The sequence below is a fragment of the Bos mutus genome, chromosome X (assembly GCF_027580195.1).
Source record: "Bos mutus isolate GX-2022 chromosome X, NWIPB_WYAK_1.1, whole genome shotgun sequence".
NCBI classification, from domain to species: domain Eukaryota; kingdom Metazoa; phylum Chordata; class Mammalia; order Artiodactyla; family Bovidae; genus Bos; species Bos mutus.
Window position 1 is genome coordinate 94,513,601 of NC_091646.1, and position 18,147 is coordinate 94,531,747.

General features: G+C 40.2%; 1 protein-coding gene across 3 annotated transcripts in view; it reads left to right on the plus strand.

Annotated features, from left to right (window-relative positions):
• PRRG1 (proline rich and Gla domain 1) overlaps positions 1–3,885 on the plus strand; it is a 142,468-nt gene extending 138,583 nt beyond the window's left edge. For all 3 annotated transcript variants that reach the window (XM_005889421.2, XM_070365548.1, XM_070365547.1), the window contains one exon: positions 925–3,885. In XM_005889421.2, the coding sequence (XP_005889483.1) occupies positions 925–1,410 (486 nt within the window). In that variant the 3' untranslated portion in view covers positions 1,411–3,885. The remainder of the gene's footprint in view (positions 1–924) is intronic.
• The last annotated feature ends 14,262 nt before the right edge of the window (positions 3,886–18,147 follow it).

The following is an 18,147-nucleotide window of genomic DNA, read 5'->3' on the forward strand; positions in this document are numbered from 1 at the left end:
TGGGTGTTTAAATACTATCAGTAGCCTGCAAACAAATATTGTGAGGGAAAAAAAACAAACATTATTGGCTAAGTTTAAGCATTGGGGGTGGTGTTTGTACCAAGGTTTGGGATATAGATTACTCCAATTTGAAGCAGACTTATGATACACAAGTGAACTGTTAATCACTCAGTTGTGTCTGACTCCATAGACTGTAGCCTGCCAGGCTCCTCTGTCCATGGGATTTCCCAGGCAAGAATACTAGAGTGGGTAGCCATCCTCTTTTCCAGGGGATCTTCCCAACCCAGGGATCGAGCCCACGTTTCCTGTGTCTCCAGTGTTGCAGGCGGATTCTTTACCATCTGAGCTACCTGGGAAGCCCATGATATACAAAAATTCATTATAATCACCACTACTTATTGAGTGTTTAGATGCATTAAATCTGTGTACTCTGGGGCTGGGGGGGGAATACCTGGTAGGAGAGAGTCCCAAACAGAGCTATTGGGAAACAATGCATTGCATCTGAGCACTAAGAGCCTCCAACAGCCTGAAATAGCACAATGATGATGGGGTCCCTCTCTCATAATTGGACATGGAAAATGGTATTTACCTTCTATATTAAAGGGGAGATTAGGTGGTATATTTGGAAAAGGGAAAATTCTTTATGCTTTTTGCCCTTCCAATATATCATAACTGAAAATACAAAAAACACCAAGTCTTGAAGACCTTGGGTTCTGACTCCCCATTTTAGGGGAGAGTCCAGAGGGAGCACCATGATCTACAGTTTCTTGTCAGGGAAAATACAGGCCGCAGGTCACTGGAACCAACAAATCTGGTTTGGGGTTTTCTTTTCATCATATTAATAAAACCCAGATATGCGTTCATTTGCTATTTCCGATCTTTGGATCATGTTGATTTACAGTTAATCTCCTCTTCTATTTTCAGAAGGAGTTTTGGAACACGTACACAAAAGCACAACAAGGAGAGAGTAACAGAGGAAGTGACTGGTTTCAGTTTTACCTTACCTTTCCATTAATCTTTGGCCTCTTCATTATCCTCCTTGTCATTTTCCTGATCTGGAGATGCTTCCTAAGAAACAAGACTCGCCGACAGACAGTGACGGAAAGTCATATTCCTTTCCCTCAACACCTCAATATTATCACTACACCTCCCCCACCAGATGAAGTCTTTGATAACAGCGGGTTGTCCCCAGGCTTCCTGGAATACGTGGTTGGGCGCTCAGATTCCGTCTCCACTCGCCTGTCCAACTGCGATCCCCCACCGACCTACGAGGAAGCCACTGGGCAGATGAACCTGCGGAGGAGTGAAACAGAACCTCATCTTGATCCGCCTCCGGAGTATGAGGACATCATCAACTCCAACTCAGCCAGTGCCATTGCTATGGTGCCAGTGGTCACCACTATCAAATGAAACTGCAAACTTCTTTCTACTATAATCGTTTTTAAAATACTAATGAGAGAACTTTCTAGCACTTTACCACTACATACACGTGCATCTGACTTATTGGACTCTGACAGCATACCACTTCATATTCTCCGATTTGATTTTCATTAGTTCTGTTTCCCACTCTAAACTCTTTATCCATGCTCATTTTTGCTAATGGAAATATGTGAAGAGGGAAAAATACTAGTGGAGGTCTTCCTAGGAGACGTACTTTGGTGTGTGCGCATGTATGTTTATGTATATATGTACATGAACATAGACGTGTGTGTACATCAGCCCAGTATATGGGCACCTGTTAAAAAGTCATTAACATCTATCTAAATCACCCGTAAAGAGAACATTACTCACCAAAATTGGAGGTTGGGGGAAGGCACCAACAATTTGTGTAACAGCAATGTGCTGTTGAATTTTGAAAATAAGATGAACTTAGCCTGCTTTTAAATTTTTACAGGCTTTTGTTAACCTTCTTAAACTTCCTTAAAAGGGAAAAAAATGCATATAGTCAGTTTTGACTTGAGGAACATCTCAGAGGGTGACAGAGAGAGAAGGAAGGCATAATAATTGATACCTTGTTCCTAGTGGACAGCAAGAAAATCACTGGTCCTTCATGGCTTTTGGCTGCTTTCACAGGAGGGATTTTGGTGCTGTAATTGACTGCCTCCCCCACAAAAATTAAACAGTGTTTGCTTAGTGTCCTTGAATGTCACATGCTATTTGTATTAACATCTTGGTGGAGTGGATTTCCTGGCAAAAGAATCATTTCTCAAGTAGATACTCAAATCGATGACAGAACGGATGCAGACTTCTCCTTGGCTCATTGGCAACACTTTCTTTCTCCATGTTACATTGCCTTTTACTCTAGTTGCTCTCCTACGACCCCAGAATCTTCTAGCAAGTAAGAATTTAGTTAAAACCCTGGGAATTATTTTCTTAATGTTTTTGTATAGAGTGAAGCCTTTGTCTCAAGATCATTACCAGACAATTTTCCCTTAAATTAAGAACTGTGATTTCTGCATTATTCTCCAGTTGGCAGAGGAAGACTGCAAAGTCTGTGTTGTGCCAGGCGCACAATAAATCTAGTTATAGCTGCAAACATATCTCACAGTTGCTATTTCATTTTGTATTTTCAGATTTTTTTAACTGCAGAATTTTTGTTGAAAATCTTTGGAGCAGGGGGAACAGGCTGTGAATGAATTGCCAACATAAACTGGCTAGGAAAGAAGAAAAAATCCAACAGTTATACATGCACTGATAGAAAATGCATTATATCGGTCAGATTTCTGTGCCACTCCCACAACTCCTTAGTGTTGGATAAAATGGCTGATCAGGCAGAAGGCAAGCAGGTTTTGGAAGCGTCATGTCCTGCGGCTTCCATATCCATCCCCACGCAGACTCCCCTAAACCCTAAGGAGGAGGACTGCTTGGGAGGACCTTGAACTAGGAGTCAGATGACCTGAATTCAGATCCCACTCTGCCATACCCTTGCCAGGCCACTTTGGGAAAGACCCATATCTGACCCTCGAGCTCCTTACTTACCTCTGAAATGGCGATAGTATCATTCGCCCTGCCTTTTAAAGTCCCTCCTGGGGCTTTAAAAGGATGCAATGAGATGATATGTGTGAAAGTCATTTGTAAGACCCGAAGAGCACTCTAGGTGTAAGGTCACAGCATTGTTCTCCTTGCTCTCATGGGGGAAGAAGCTTCTGTTTCCCCAACATGTATCTGAGTTTTCACAGAAATAGAGCAGGCTGCTCCGTTAGTGGCTCACAGGTTCCTAATTTGAGTGTGTGGGCTCTTAGTTCAGCACCTGTCATTCTCTGGTCTGTACCAATGCTGGGCCTACTTAATGACAACTGTCCGCTCAGCACAAGCAGGAGTAAGCAAATGCTGGAAAGGGAACTACTGCTGACTGTGTTTAGATAACAGGTTTTACGGCTTTCCTGGACTAAAAATTAATAAATCTCGAACCTGGTCTCAGCAGAAATGACAGCATTGTTTTGAATTTGGCCCTGAGTACATGGTAATCTCTGGCTTCTACTTAAAGCTGAGAATGGGAGTGTTTGAGCCAGTAATGGATTTTGGTTTAGAGAAAAATTAAGGCTCCTTTTGTGTGGACTTTTTCTTTTGTCATTAATATCAGGCCTCAGATTAAACCAGCAGTTCTCAACAAATGGCAATGAGCCCCGATGGGAGTCCTTGAGAACATTCAAATTTGAGGGGGGTCTGTGAGACCAACAGTATTTTCATAATAACACCAACACGTTCGTTGTCTTTTCACTTTCTCTCTCAAAAGTTGTTAAAAACGTTAGTCATCTTCCCATGCTTTTGTTTGTTTTAGAAAATATAGCTATTTGCTTTAAAATGTTATTTGTGTTTAGCATGTAATGGACTTTTTAATTTGGGGACTTTTATATTTTTAAATCAATAAGTACTTATTTTTTTTTCACTTTTACTTTCTAATATGGCAAATACTGGTAGCTATAAATTTCATAAACAAAAGCTCTTTGGTGTCCAGATCCCCAACAAATGTTAAGAATATAAAGGGGTCTGGAGACCAAAAGATTGAAAATTACAGGATGAGATAAAGGAGCAGGATGTTCTATTACTAACTATACATACTTGTCATTTAATTTTACATTCTAAACTCCTGATAGTGAATTTAACGCTGCCTCTTAGAGATACCTGAATTTAAGTATAAGAATGAATGTTGATCCTTGAAGCAAACACCAAATGCTTACACTGATCAATGGCTATAGCTTTTTAGACCGTTGTCAGAGAACACACTATTCCACACCGTTCACATCAGCCACAGGTCTCATGGCCGCATTCAGGTGATAATGACAGGCTAAGCAAATGTCTAAGATAAACACAATACTTTCTTTAAGAAACAGTCTGTTAGTTTGTTTGATCTTGGTTTGGGTTTGACCTTTTTAGAAACCCTTTTGCTACCCTATCTGGTTTTGTACACTGAGTTTCTTAACATTTGTTATAATTAAAGGGGCTTGTCTGGAATAGTGTCTATTTTTATGCTTTAGCCTTTCTTACCTGACTGATATTACATTCACCTTTGATCATTTTTAATAAATGTTTATTTTTACAGATCTATTTAGTACCTTTCTTAAGAAGTAACTACATTGAATCAACCAGTGTATATTTACATGAAAGAATGGGCTACCTGGTCTTTTAGTGGATCGGTTTCCAGACCTCCATCTGCAGTGATTGTGTCTGGAATCCTAGAACTGGCACTTTTCTGCCTCCCTGCTTTGAATGTCACAATGAATTGTATCTGTTTAAATTAAATGATTTCTCTTTTTCCTATTGACCAGTACAAATACAGATGCTGTGTTTGATTCACTGTTAATGATGACTTCAAGATTGATGATCTGATAGAATAACTGTGGAGGGAGCTTTACCTTGGTTCTGTGTAAATAGCATGTATTTGATAATATTTCACATTTTTAAACAGCTGGTTTACATTAAATTATGGTATTTAACTATTTTATGTTCATTCCAGGTAAGGTTTTTCTTATGTTTCTGTTTTGGGTATGCTAAATAAAGCTATTTTTAAACCCAAAAGATTTCTTCTGCCATTTGTTAATAATTAGATTATGGTGAGGTGATAAACATGCTGTATAAGCTCTTATTGTGATCTTTTTAACATGGTAAAATTATTACACTTCTTTTTTTCTTAGGAATTTAGGGAACACTGCTCAGTAATCAAAAATTACCTGTTGAAAACTTCAGGGTGTTCAAAGCCTAAGAAAGAATGATCCATACTACTTGTGAATGATGCTGGAATGATACAAAATGGGAACATTTGTTCCAAAGGGGTAGACTCAGTTCCCTGCTATAGTGGAGTTTGTCGACTACTGGGAACAGTGTTGTCTACAGATACAAAAGACCTGTGTTTTCTCCTTAGCAGAATAGCTTGCATTTGACATGACACACTGAGAAAGGAAAGCAAAAGATGGAAACGTATATGACCACAGGACATCTCCCTAAGTATAGTTACCTCAAAGATGAGAAGCTGATGTGACGTGTCATTAACTAAGCAAATGTAAATATGACTTGATCTTTATGGTATACAAAATTAAATCAATTTACTTATATCCAAGGAAAAATTTTAAGTATAAATTGTAAGCCTAAAATGTATATTTTATAAGTGTAAGTTTAGGTACTTTTAAAAACATCAGTTTCTAAAAATTTTATAACATACATCTTAACACATCCATGAAACCTAAAACCTAGATCAAGATATTTCTACCCGCAGAAGGCTCCCTCTTACCCTGCTGCTGCTAAGTCGTTTCAGTCGTGTCCGACTCTGTGCAACCCCATAGACAGCAGCCCACCAGGCTCCCCCGTCCCTGGGATTCTCCAGGCAAGAACACTGGAGTGGGTTGCCATTTCCTTCTCCAATGCGTGAAAGTGAAAAGTTAAAGTGAAGTTGCTCAGTCGTGTCTGACTCCTAGGGACCCCATGGACTGTAGCCAACCAGGCTCCTCCATCTATGGGATTTTCCAGGCAAGAGTACTGGAGTGGGGTGCCATTGCCTTCTCCCCTGTTACCCTACCCCCTCCTTAAAGAGAACACTATTCTCACATTGATCATAACAGATCAGTTTTTAAAATTTCACACTTGGCTGTAGCCATATGGACTTGTCCCTCTTCCTTTTTCAAAGTATTTCCAAAAAGTTCAGGCTATAAATTCCAGAGCTGCTCTTCTATCTCCTGGCCCTCCTTGAAATCACCTACTCATTCTAAGCCTTTCTGACATACCTAAAGCTCTTTGAGGGCCAGAATTCTGTTTAATCCCTTTACCTCCCTTCCACAAGTATGTGGTTGTGGTTTAGTCACTCAGTCGTCTCTGATTCTTGTAACCCCATGGACTGTAGCCCGCCAGACTCCTCTGTCCATAGGATTTCCTAGGCAAGAATACTGGAGTGGGTTGCCACCTAAAATGAGGCCTTTCATTGACCAAAACCTTAGTACCTTTCTGGCTGGTCTCTTGTTTGTCTTTGTCTTGTAATTCTTATCACATGCCATTTCCTTAAACTTTGTATGACGATATTTTGTTCTCAGTACTTTTATTTATTTTATCTACTGCTTTTTTTTTTTTTTAGAGCAAAACCTGCTATAATCTGGTCCCACAGGCTTATCTAACCTTATTGTCTTAGTAACTCAGATGATAGATACTTACAAAGTACCTACCTTGTGACAGACACTAATGGGATTAGAAAGCAGTGGTGCCTATAGCTTTGTCCCTGGGAATTAGACTGGCCTAACCTTCTAATCTTCTAATTTGGTATAACCCTAATTCCACCCTATCTCACAATCTTTTGGCTGAAAATTTTATATTATAAAATTAGTCATTGTCATCATGCAGTCCTATCAGGCTATATTGTGATTTGTATAAGTTTTTAACAATGGAAACAAAGTTTGAAATATTTTCTTCAGAGAACCCTAATATATTAAACAGATGAGACGATGATGACTGATGACAGAAGTGAGAAGCTTGGAACCTCACTGTCTGTGACCTTCCTTATCAATTGCCCTTATTTCAGGTCAAAGTTTCCTCTGCAAATGTTAGAATTTGATGAACATCATCACTTAACATCTCCCATTGATGTCCAGTTTCTTAGTCCCTCATCTTTACACACACACTAAAACAATCTACAGAATCTCTTCCACTAATGGACTGCTTAGAGTTTTAACGTTTTTTCTGGTCCAGTTGTTCCTAACTCACAAGTGTACTGCCCCGACCACCAACATACACTATCAGAATTTTGTCAGCAGAAGCACCACAGAATGCTGACAGTTCTGATTCTTTGTTTACATCATTTCCATCATCACCATACTGTTTGCTACATTTTCAATAATCAGTCCTTTTGCATTTGTGGAAATGATAGTTTGAATATACTCATAAACTATGTTTTAAAATAAGCATAGAGTAATGTCAATGAACGGAGAAGGCAATGGCACCCCACTCCAGTACTCTTGCCTGGAAAATCCCATGGACGGAGGAGCCTGGTAGGCTGCAGTCCATGGGGTCGCTAAGAGTCAGACACGACTGAGCGACTTCACTTTCACTTTTCACTTTCATGCACTGGAGAAGGAAATGGCAACCCACTCCAATATTCTTGCCTTCAGAATCCCAGGGACGGGGGAGCCTGGTGGGCTGCCATCTCTGGGGTCGCACAGAGTTGGACACGACTGAAGCGACTTAGCAGCAGCAGCAGTGTACATGAAAATAGGTAACTCCATGTTCTTCTACAAAATCAGAAAAAAAAAAAAAAAAACCTGCCAAAATCTGGCAGAATCAACTTTATTAGCACTCTTGAAACTACTTAAAGCTTATAGCAACCAATCAAGAAAAAATGTTTCCTTTACCCTGTCCTTAGCCCTGGCTTCCCTTCTCACTGGCACTGTAGAATTCTCGACGAGGTTCCTAGTACCAGAGGGAGAAAAATGAATCTTATCCTCAAAGAATAGAGGTTGGTTGCTCAGCTCTGTATTTTGGCTTCCTGAAGTACCAGCTCAAAGGGTTTATGTTTATTTAACCTGACTTGGAAATCTCCAAAGTTGGAGGCAGCAACAGGGCAGGGTAGCAGGGAGAGAAGGCAGTCAAAATACTTAAAGGTAAAAGCATTAGGGCTAGCAACTAGACAAGGACTGACAGTAGGGATAAACAATAGACAAAGGGAAAAGCTTGGGAGGATAAAGACTTTGAAAAGCTTTCAGGTAGTCTTAGTCATCTAAAAGGTCAAGCACATATCAAAAGCTGGGTACATGCTCTTGAAAAAAAAAACAAACCTGAGAGACTTTAAACTCTCCCCTTTGTCTGACCTTCAGGTTCTCTGTAAGCAAGAAGTGAAGGTTATGACAGAATCGCGTATTGTCTGACTCTAAGTCGAAGGTTTTCTCCAACACAAAGAGCCCACCTGCGAAAACTAGGACAATTTTTGAAGGGGGAGTGTTCCACGTGTTTAAGGAATTCTGTCAAATCACTAATTGACCACTACAGTAACAGAGACTTCAGCCACATCTGACTAAGAATACAGACTTTACAAAATGAGTTTAAAATGTTACTAAAATAACAACAACTAGAACAAGTAGAAAAAACAAACCCTGAGGAGGGGAAGAATCTGATTTCCAGAGCTGCTATTCTTTAATATTAATTCATAGCTCCACCTCTTATTTAGTAGAGTACCCAGTCCCCACCATCTAGGAAGCCTGACTGGAGAACTCAAGCAACCATGGAGCCCACCCTACAGCCTTCTGTGGGCAGGGAAATAGGCCAACAGTCCTATCCCACAGTGGACAGCCAGCAACACACACCTCCAACCTTGTAGCTCAGGCAGTGGCCTCACCCCAAAATAGACCCAGATGACAAGCCCCACTGGCCCAATGATATTATTAGCAGACATGTACAGGAACCCAAACTGAACTGACTGCTGAAGAGTTGTCTCTGACAAAGCAAGCCTGTAAGTCTGAAATAGAAAACCACTTTCTCAAATGTGTAGATACCCATGTAAGAAATCAAAGATTAAAACAAAACAAAACAAAAACAAACAGGGAAATAGAAAAGCACCAAAGGAAACTAATAAAGCTCCCAACAGCTGACCCTAAATAGAAATCTGTAAACTGTCAGGCAAAGAATTCACAATCATCTTTCAAAGGAGTTTAGTGAACTACAAGTACACACAGACACCTCAATGAAATTAGGAAAACAATACATGAACAAAAGTAAAAGTTCAAAGAAATACAAATCATCAAAAATGGGGGATGGTATGGGGAGGTTGGGAGGGAGGAGGGTTCAGGATGGGGAGCATGTGATTTTTTTTTTAAAAAAAAAAAAAAAAGAAAAAAAAAATATAATGAGTAAACTGAAGAATTCAACAGAGAACTTCAAAAGCAGATTCAACCATGCAGAAGAAGGCAGTGACTGAGTAGATAGGAGTATTGAAATAATCCAATCAGAGTGGGGGGAAAAAGAATAAAAGAGTAAAGAAAGCTGCTAGGACAGATGGAACTCAATAAAAAGAAACAATATCCACACTATGGGAATTCCAGAAGGAAAAAAATAAAAAGGACAAAGGGACAGAAAGTATATTTAAAGCAATAATGGCTGAAAACTTCCCAAACCAGGGGAGAGAAATGGACATTCAGACCCAAGAGTCTTAAAGGATCCCAGATAGGTTCAACTTAAATAGGACTACACCAAGACACAGTATAATTAAATTGTCGAACACAAAGAATTTACAAAGCGGCAAGAGAAGTTATATACAAGGGAACCCCCTAACACTATTGATGGATTTCTCAAAAACATTTCAGCTTAGGAGAGAATGGATGATATAGCCTACACTGCCAAAGACTCCAGCCTTGGGTTACTTAGTAGGATTTCAAAGAACAAAAAGACAAGACAAGAAAGCTTACAGTTTTCTCTCCTCTGTCTTTGCAATGTAACTTTTCTGCCTGGGCTCTCAGGAACTAGCTAATCTATCTGTAGTCCCCCAGACTGGAAAAAATAAGAGCCATTTTAAATATAAGCAGGAAAACCATGACACTTCCGGTTCTATATAAATTACCTTATCTAGCTTAAGCTACTGGGTTTACTTAATAGAGACCTGGGTGTAGAGTCATCAGCATTAAGTGTACTACTTTCATTGTATCTAGGGGTACTAGAAGTCAGTAAGCGCATACTGTTACAAAAATCTGTCAATAGGGATAATAACCAGATATGATTAAATTTTTAAGTAAATGTAACTGAGATAAGAACATTTTGGTAAAATCTAAAGGAATATGTATGTTTTGGTAATGTCCATCTAAAATGGTCTCTCCAAATGCTGGTACATTTGAAACTAAATTAAGTTAAATGATGGGAATTTATTGAATACTCAGGCCATTTCAAGTAAAGATACAATATTGGAATATTAATTGCTAAACAGACCTAAATATACCTAGTTTTGTCTTGTGAAAGAAACTAAAGATGTCTGGTGAAGAGTAGACTGGTGCATCACAAGCTGGAATGAAGATACTTGGCAGAAATATCAACAACCTCACATATGCAGATGATACCACCTTAATGGCAGAAAGTGAAGAGGAACTAAAGAACTACTTGATGACAGTGAAAGAGGAGAGTGAAAAAGCTGGCTTAAAACTCAACATTCAAAAAACTAAGATCATGGCACCCAGTGCCATCACTTCATGACAAATAGAGGGGTAAAAGTGGAAGCAGTAATAGATTTTATTTTCTTGGGCTCCAAAATCACTGTGGACAGTGACTGTAGCCAAGAAATTAAAGGATGCCTCCTCCTTTGAAGGAAAGCTATGACAAGCCTAGACAGCATATTAAAAAGCAGAGATATCACTTTGCCAACAAAGGTCTGTAGAGTAAAAAGCTGTGGTTTGGCCAGTAGTCACGTACAGTCGTGAGAGTTGGACCACAAAGAAGGCTGAGTTCCAAAGAACTGCTTTTGAATTGTGGTGCTGGAGAATGGAGAAGACTCTTGAGAATACCCTGGACTGCAAGGAGACCAAACCAGTTCATGCTAAAGGAAATCAGTCCTGAATCTTCACTGGAAGGACTGATGCTGAAGCTGAAGCTTCAATACTTTGGCCACCTGATGCGAAGAACTGAATCATTGGAAAAGACCCTGATGCTGGGAAAGACTGAAGGCAAAAGGAGGAGTGGCAGAGGATGAGACGGTTAGACAGCATCACTGACTCAATGGACATAAATTTGAGCAAACTCTGGGAGTTAATGGGGAACAGAGGAGTCTGGCTACAGTACATGGGTTGCAAAAAGTCAGATACGACTTAACAACTCAACAACAAAGACTGATACACGACTGGATTTGGTCTCTCTCGTAAGAGAACAAAGTTGTTCTGGAATGCTACTTTGATAATAGAGCGTGTGCCTTTAAGTGATCTACATTTACTCTAGATTTTTTTCCCACTTTACCTCAAGGAATAAAGCTACAGTAAGAAACCATGTGATAATTTCATGAAGGTAGACAAACAGATCAAGGAAATAAACAATCAAGAAAAAGACTGACACATATAAAGGCAACTATTATTTAATAAAGATTCAAAGGAATAACACTGGAGCTGGGATAGTCTTTTAAATAAATTATTCCAGAATAGTTATATGTATGCAAAAAAAAATCAACTTTTCGTGCATAACTTGGACTGTAAACAAAAATGAACTAAAAATAACTCTATGTAAAACACCTAGGAAAAAAGAGGATAAAATGTTTATTACTTTGGACTAAAGGAATATTTCATACACCACCAAAAACATGATCCATAAAAGAAAAAAAATGATAAATTTAGTATCTTCAAAATTTTTAAAAGCTCCTTCTCTTAAAAATGCACAGTTATGAGAATGAAAAAAGTTACAAACTAGAATATAATATTGGCAAATCTTGTATCAAATAAAGAAGTTGTACCCCCAATATATAAGGAATTCTCAAATTTGACTGTAAGAAATCAAACAACCAATATAAAAAATAAGGGAAAAAATTGGACAGACACTTGACCAGAGGAGATATGTGGATGCACATGGACATTTGCTTAACTTATCATTAGGAAAATGAAAATTGAAAACACTTAGAGTGATTGTTGGTGAAGATTTGGAAAAATTAAAACTCTCACACATTAAAAAAAAAAAAAGAATTGTTTCACAGAAACCTACGATCCTGTTTGGGTGTTTTTAAATGTTTTCTAAGCTTCTGACAATATCAAAATATTAAATTCTAATGGAAAGTCTCTAGACTTCCAGTTAACTGTGGAGCGCTCCAAAGGGCCCTTGGAATGTCCCAAAGAGAAATCCTAAACTAACTAGGTTCATCTGCAAGGAGTCATTGGCCAGATTCTCATAGAACCCTAACAAATTTAGGGATGAATTTGTCAGGCTAGGGATGGCATTCTCTCTCACCTGGCAGGATATCATAATTATTCTGGCCCACTGTTGCACCCTGGATGAAAAGGAGTATATACTGAGAAAGGCCAGGGAATACACAGAAAAAGTCTACTGGCCACCCATCCACACTACCAAATTCATCAGGCGGTAGGGATGCAACCCCAGAACATGAGCCACATGGGCACTATGAAGATCGTGTAAGCCAGGCTAGGATGAGACATTACATTACTTGTCTTCCAGGAGGAATGAAAAGGTGTATGAGAAAGTCTGTAAATTATGATAAGGTCAGAGAGGTTGTCAAGGAAGAAGTTAAAAACCTGGCAGTCTTCCTGAGTCAAGTGACAGAGGCATTCAGGAGACACCCATATAGACCCAGAGTCCACAGAAGGGAAGACATACTGGCCTCCTGATATCCAGAGAAAATTACAAAAGCTTGAGGCTGGGCCTCAAAACCCATTATCAACCTTGGTAGAGGATGCCTCCAAGGTCTCTAACAACTGAGACTTAATGGAAGAGGCCAATGAGGATCAGTTCAGTTCAGTTGTTCAGTCGTGTCCAACTCTTTGTGACCCAATGCACTGCAGCACGCCAGGCTTCCCTGTCCATCACCAACTCCTGCAGTTTATTCAAACCCATGTCCATCAAGTCGGTGATGCCATCCAACCATCTCATCCTCTATTGTCCCCTTCTCCTCCTGCCCTCAATCTTTCCCAGCATCCGGGTCTTTTCAAATGAGTCAGCTCTTCACATCAGGTGGCCAAAGTATTGGAGTTTCAGCTTCAGCATCAGTCCTTCCCATGAATATTCAGGACTGATTTCCTTTAGGATGGACTTGCTCTTGTTGCCATTTTGAAAAAAGGAGAAATGTTAACTGCTAGAAATTCCCCCTTAAAACATAAAGATGTGATTTCAGCTCTTTTCGAAGCCATGCAGCTTCTGACCCTGGTAGCAGTGATCAGCTGTAGGGGCCATCAGAGGAGGGAGCTTTTGTGAGCCAAGGGAACAGCAAAGCTGACTGAACTGAAAAACAGGCAGCTCAACCGCAGGAACTTAAACAGGTTCCGGCTTTAGTGACTGGTCCCCCCGAACTTCCTAGCCTTCCCCAGAGTTTCCCCACAGGAACAGGAATATGCTAAGAAATGGGGCTATGAGTAGGGGAATCACAGGCTGATATTAAAAAGGAGGGTAAGATTCTAATCTCTGAGGCCTAACAATGGAAACTCACTGAGAGCTTACATGACGCCCTTCACTCTGAGAGGGATGTACTACAGGACTTGATGCAGAAGGCCTTTTCAGTGAAGAGGCTTAAAAGAACAGTAAAATAAGCAATACTGCCTGTGATTTATGTGCCCACAATAACGCACAGACCCATCCAATCCCCCCTTCATTACTCAGGTCAATTGAACCCTGAGGTCCATACCTGGAGGAAGAATGGTAGGTAGATTTCACCCAAATGTCCACACCGTCAGGATAGAAACATCTTCTAGCATTTGTTGATACCTTCACAGGAAGGTATGAAGCCTTCCACACCCAATCTGAAAAGGTGAAACACACCTGTAAGTCCCCCATAAAAGAAATAATTCCTCTGTCTGGACTTCCAAAGTCCCTTGAGAGCAGTAACGGGCTCTCTTTTACAGCCAAAATCACACAGGGGCTCACAACAGCCCTAGGAGTAGACTACAAGCTACATACCTCTTGGTTTTCCCAGTCTTCAGGGAAGGCAGAGAAAATGAACCATACTTTAAAGAAAACCACATTGAAACTCTGCCAGGAAACTCATGAACCCTGGACCAATTTGCTTCCTATTGCACTCCTCAGGGTCCATATAACCCCCAGGTGTGGTCTGAGATTTAGCCCATTTGAAATGACCTATGGGAGGTCTTTGCTTATTATTAACTTTCTACTGGATGAGGAAGTGAGCCAGGCCATGAGATATACACATAAAAAAAATCTAGCACAAGTTCAGAAGGCAATCCAGGACAATGCCTACAAGGCACTGCCCACTCCCAGTAAAAACCTAGAGGAAGGAGCAGTTCCTTCACAAATAAACCCCAGGGACCAAGTTCTTCTTAAAACCTGGAAAGGGGGGGTCCCTCAAATACCAAAGATTGCTGTAATAGAAGGCCCCCTATAAAGTAATTTTAACCATCCCAATTACCGTCAAACTGCAAGGGATATCTAGTTGGGTACATTTGTCCAGACTAAAGTTTTTACCTTCAGAAACAGCAAAGGTCACAACAGAAGAACAATACACCTGTGAGCCTGTGGAAGATCTGAGATACTTTTTCAAAAGACAGGCATGGGACTTCCCTGGTAGTCCAGTGGTTAAGAATCCACCTGCCAATGCAGGACACAGGTTTGATCCCTGATCCAGGAAGATTTCCACATGCTGCAGGGCAACTAAACCCATGACTTACTGAGCCCACACTTTGCAACGACAGAAGTCACTGTAATGAGAATCTCCCACTTGATGCAACTAGAGAAAGCCTGCGTGTAGCAATGAAGACCCAACATAGCCACAAACTCTCAGCACAACCAAAAATAAATTAATTAATTTTTAAAAAGACAGGGATGATCAACAGTTAAGTAAAATGATGTAGTGCATTGGCTCCTATTTGAAGTCTTAACTGGACCTGGGACCTCTTGTTTCCTTGGCTGATGTGGTTCTTGACAGTTGTACAGCCCTTGGTTACCTTCTGTCAGACCAAGGCAGAGTCTGTGCAATAACTGATACTCCCTGCTACATTTGGATCAATGCAACAGGACATATACAAGTTAATATTAAGGAAATACACACCTAGGCAGAATGGCTTCCTAATTTTGGCAGGGGAGATACTGCCTCCCTTGAATGGTCAACAGTTAAGGAAGTTACCCTGGTTCCTTCCCTTTCTAGGCCCTTCAATGGCTATTGCTGTTGTCTTTTTTATCCCTTGTTTATTTATTACCCTTTTGGTTAAGTTTGTGTCTTTTAAAGGTGTTAACAGTTTGAAGTGAGGCTCATGATGGATCAAGGAATTCAGCTCATTCCAGTGGCAAGCGGCCCAGGTCCCTACAGGTCCTTGAAACAGTCACCGAGGGACTTCTACACCTCCAGTATAGGCTAAGGTCTGTGGCCCCTGTCCAGCAGGAAGAAGTTTCAGAAAAAGAGACCTTCAGCCCCTTACTACTTAAGAATAAGGATGTAGAGTCTCTTGCGGGAATGAGACTGGCTGGGATCTGGGACCCTTGCTGCAGTGCTGCAAAGCTTGCACCTGGAGACACCTTTCCTCCAGCAACGAAATACAAAGGAACTATACGGGACTGAAAATAGCTGTGTGCGTGTGCAGTTGGGGCAAATGCTGGACAAAAGATACAGAGAGACCAAAAAACCCAACTGCCACTTCTGAAGAGCCTGGAGAAAAAGCAGGGTACTGCGCATGCCCTCTGCACAGAACACCACCTAAGGGGTGATGACTCCGGCTTGACCTCTGAACAGACCTCCACCCTCACCCCATATAAGGAACAAGCTAGCCCCACCTCAGGGAGCAAATAAATAAGATAACCTGTTGTTTGTTCTCACTCTCCCCTGCTGCAGGAGCGGCCCCAATAAAGCCTTGCCTGAAAAAAGTAAATGAAGGAAGGAAGGAATAAATAAACACATAAAAACAAAAAAGCAGAGTAAAACTCATTGGTGATGGTAAATATATATTCAAATTAGACTCTGTAGTATGATAATGGTGATGCATAAATCATTTACTACTCTAGCTTAAAAGTTAAACAAATGTAATACAAATTAGTATAACTACAATAGCCTGTTATCACTTAAGCAATATAAAAAATATGTACACTGTAATATCAACAATCAAAAAATGTGATGGGAAGGAGAAGTAAAAGTGGTAAGGTTAGAAATTCAGTTGAGGGACTTCCCTTGTCCAGTTAAGAATCCATCTTCCAATGGATGGAATGTGGGTTTGATCCCTGGTTGAAGAACTAAGATCCTACATGCCAACAACGCAACTAAAGGCATGCACAGCAATGAAAGAAAGATCCCACATGATGCATGAATTATATATATATAATTTCTTTATATATATAAAGAAATTCAGTTGAAGTTGTTATCAGTGTAAAATAAGGTGTTATAATTTTAAACTATTTGATATGAACCTTGGAAACAATGATGGACGTTATTATACAATTATCAGATCAGATCAGATCAGATCAGTCGCTCAGTTGTGTCCGACTCTTTGCGACAGCACGCCAGGCCTCCCTGTCCATCACCAACTCCCAGAGATCACTGAGACTCACGTCCATCAAGTCAGTGATACCATCCAGTCATCTCATCCTCTGTCGTCCCCTTCTCTTCTTGCCCCCAATCCCTCCCAGCATCAGAGTCTTTTCCAATGAGTCAACTCTTCGCATGAGGTGGCCAAAGTACTGGAGTTTCAGCTTTAGCATCATTCCCTCCAAAGAAATCCCAGGGCTGATCGCCTTCAGAATGGACTGGTTGGATCTCCTTGCAGTCCAAGGGACTCTCAAGAGTCTTCTCCAACGCCACAGTTCAAAAGCATCAATTCTTTGGCACTCAGCCTTCTTCACAGTCCAACTCTCACATCCATACATGACCACAGGAAAAACTATAGCCTTGACTAGACGAACCTTTGTTGGCAAAGTAATGTCTCTGCTTTTGAATATGCTATATAGGTTAGTCATAACTTTCTTTCCAAGGAGTAAGCATCTTTTAATTTCATGGCTGCCATCACCATCTGTAGTGATTTTGGAGCCCAGAAAAATAAAGTCTGACACTGTTTCCCCATCTATTTCCTATATCCCTCCAAATTCCACTTTTGGTCATTTCTGGCAATCCTCGAGCTTTTACACTCTAACATGATACCCTTTTTATTGGGTTAGCCATAAAGTTTAATCAGGTTTTTCTGTAAGATGTTATGGAAAAATTTAGACTTTTTTTTTTGCCAACCCAGTATCTTGAGCTCTGATTCTGTTTCACCATGCTTCTGTGATTTTTTTTACATCACCTGATCATCTGCTTCACTCTGGTAACTTGATGGAGGGCAGACAGTCCATTATGATGCCCTCATCACAGAATGTCCCACAGGCCACAACCCCACCAAGTCAGTGTGAGATCAATTCTAAGAGGAAGTTCACAGCAAAACACATTTACATTGAGGAGCTAGAAAAATTTCAAATGAAAAACCTAACTCTATATGTCTTAAGGAACTGGGGGGGGGGGGTGGGTGGGAAAGAAAGTTACACCCAAATTGAGCAGCATAAGAAAGATATCAATAATATTAGAGTAGAAATAAATGAAATTGAGAACAGGAAAACAATACAAAAGATTAACCCAACTAACAGTAGTTTCTTTGAAAAGATAAACAAAATTGACATGCCGTTGGCTAGACTAGCTAGGGGAAAAGGGAGGATTCAAACCAATAAAGTTATAAATGAAAAGGGAGACATTACAACAAAAATACAAAGAATCATTATAAGCTACCATGAATAACTATATGCCAACAAACAGGAGAACCTAGAAGAAATGGGAACATTTTTGGAAAAATACAATCTACCATGACTGAACCAGGAAGAAAAGAAAATCTGAACAGACAAATTACTAGTCAGGAGACTGAGTCAGTAATCACACATCTCCTAAAAAAGACAAACCCAGGACCAGATGGCTTCACAGTTGAATCTTACTAGACTTTTAAAAAATTAATACCATTAGAGACTTTCCTGGTGGTCCAGTGGCTAAGCCTCTGTGCTCCCCCTGCAAGGAGCCTGGGTTTGATCCTA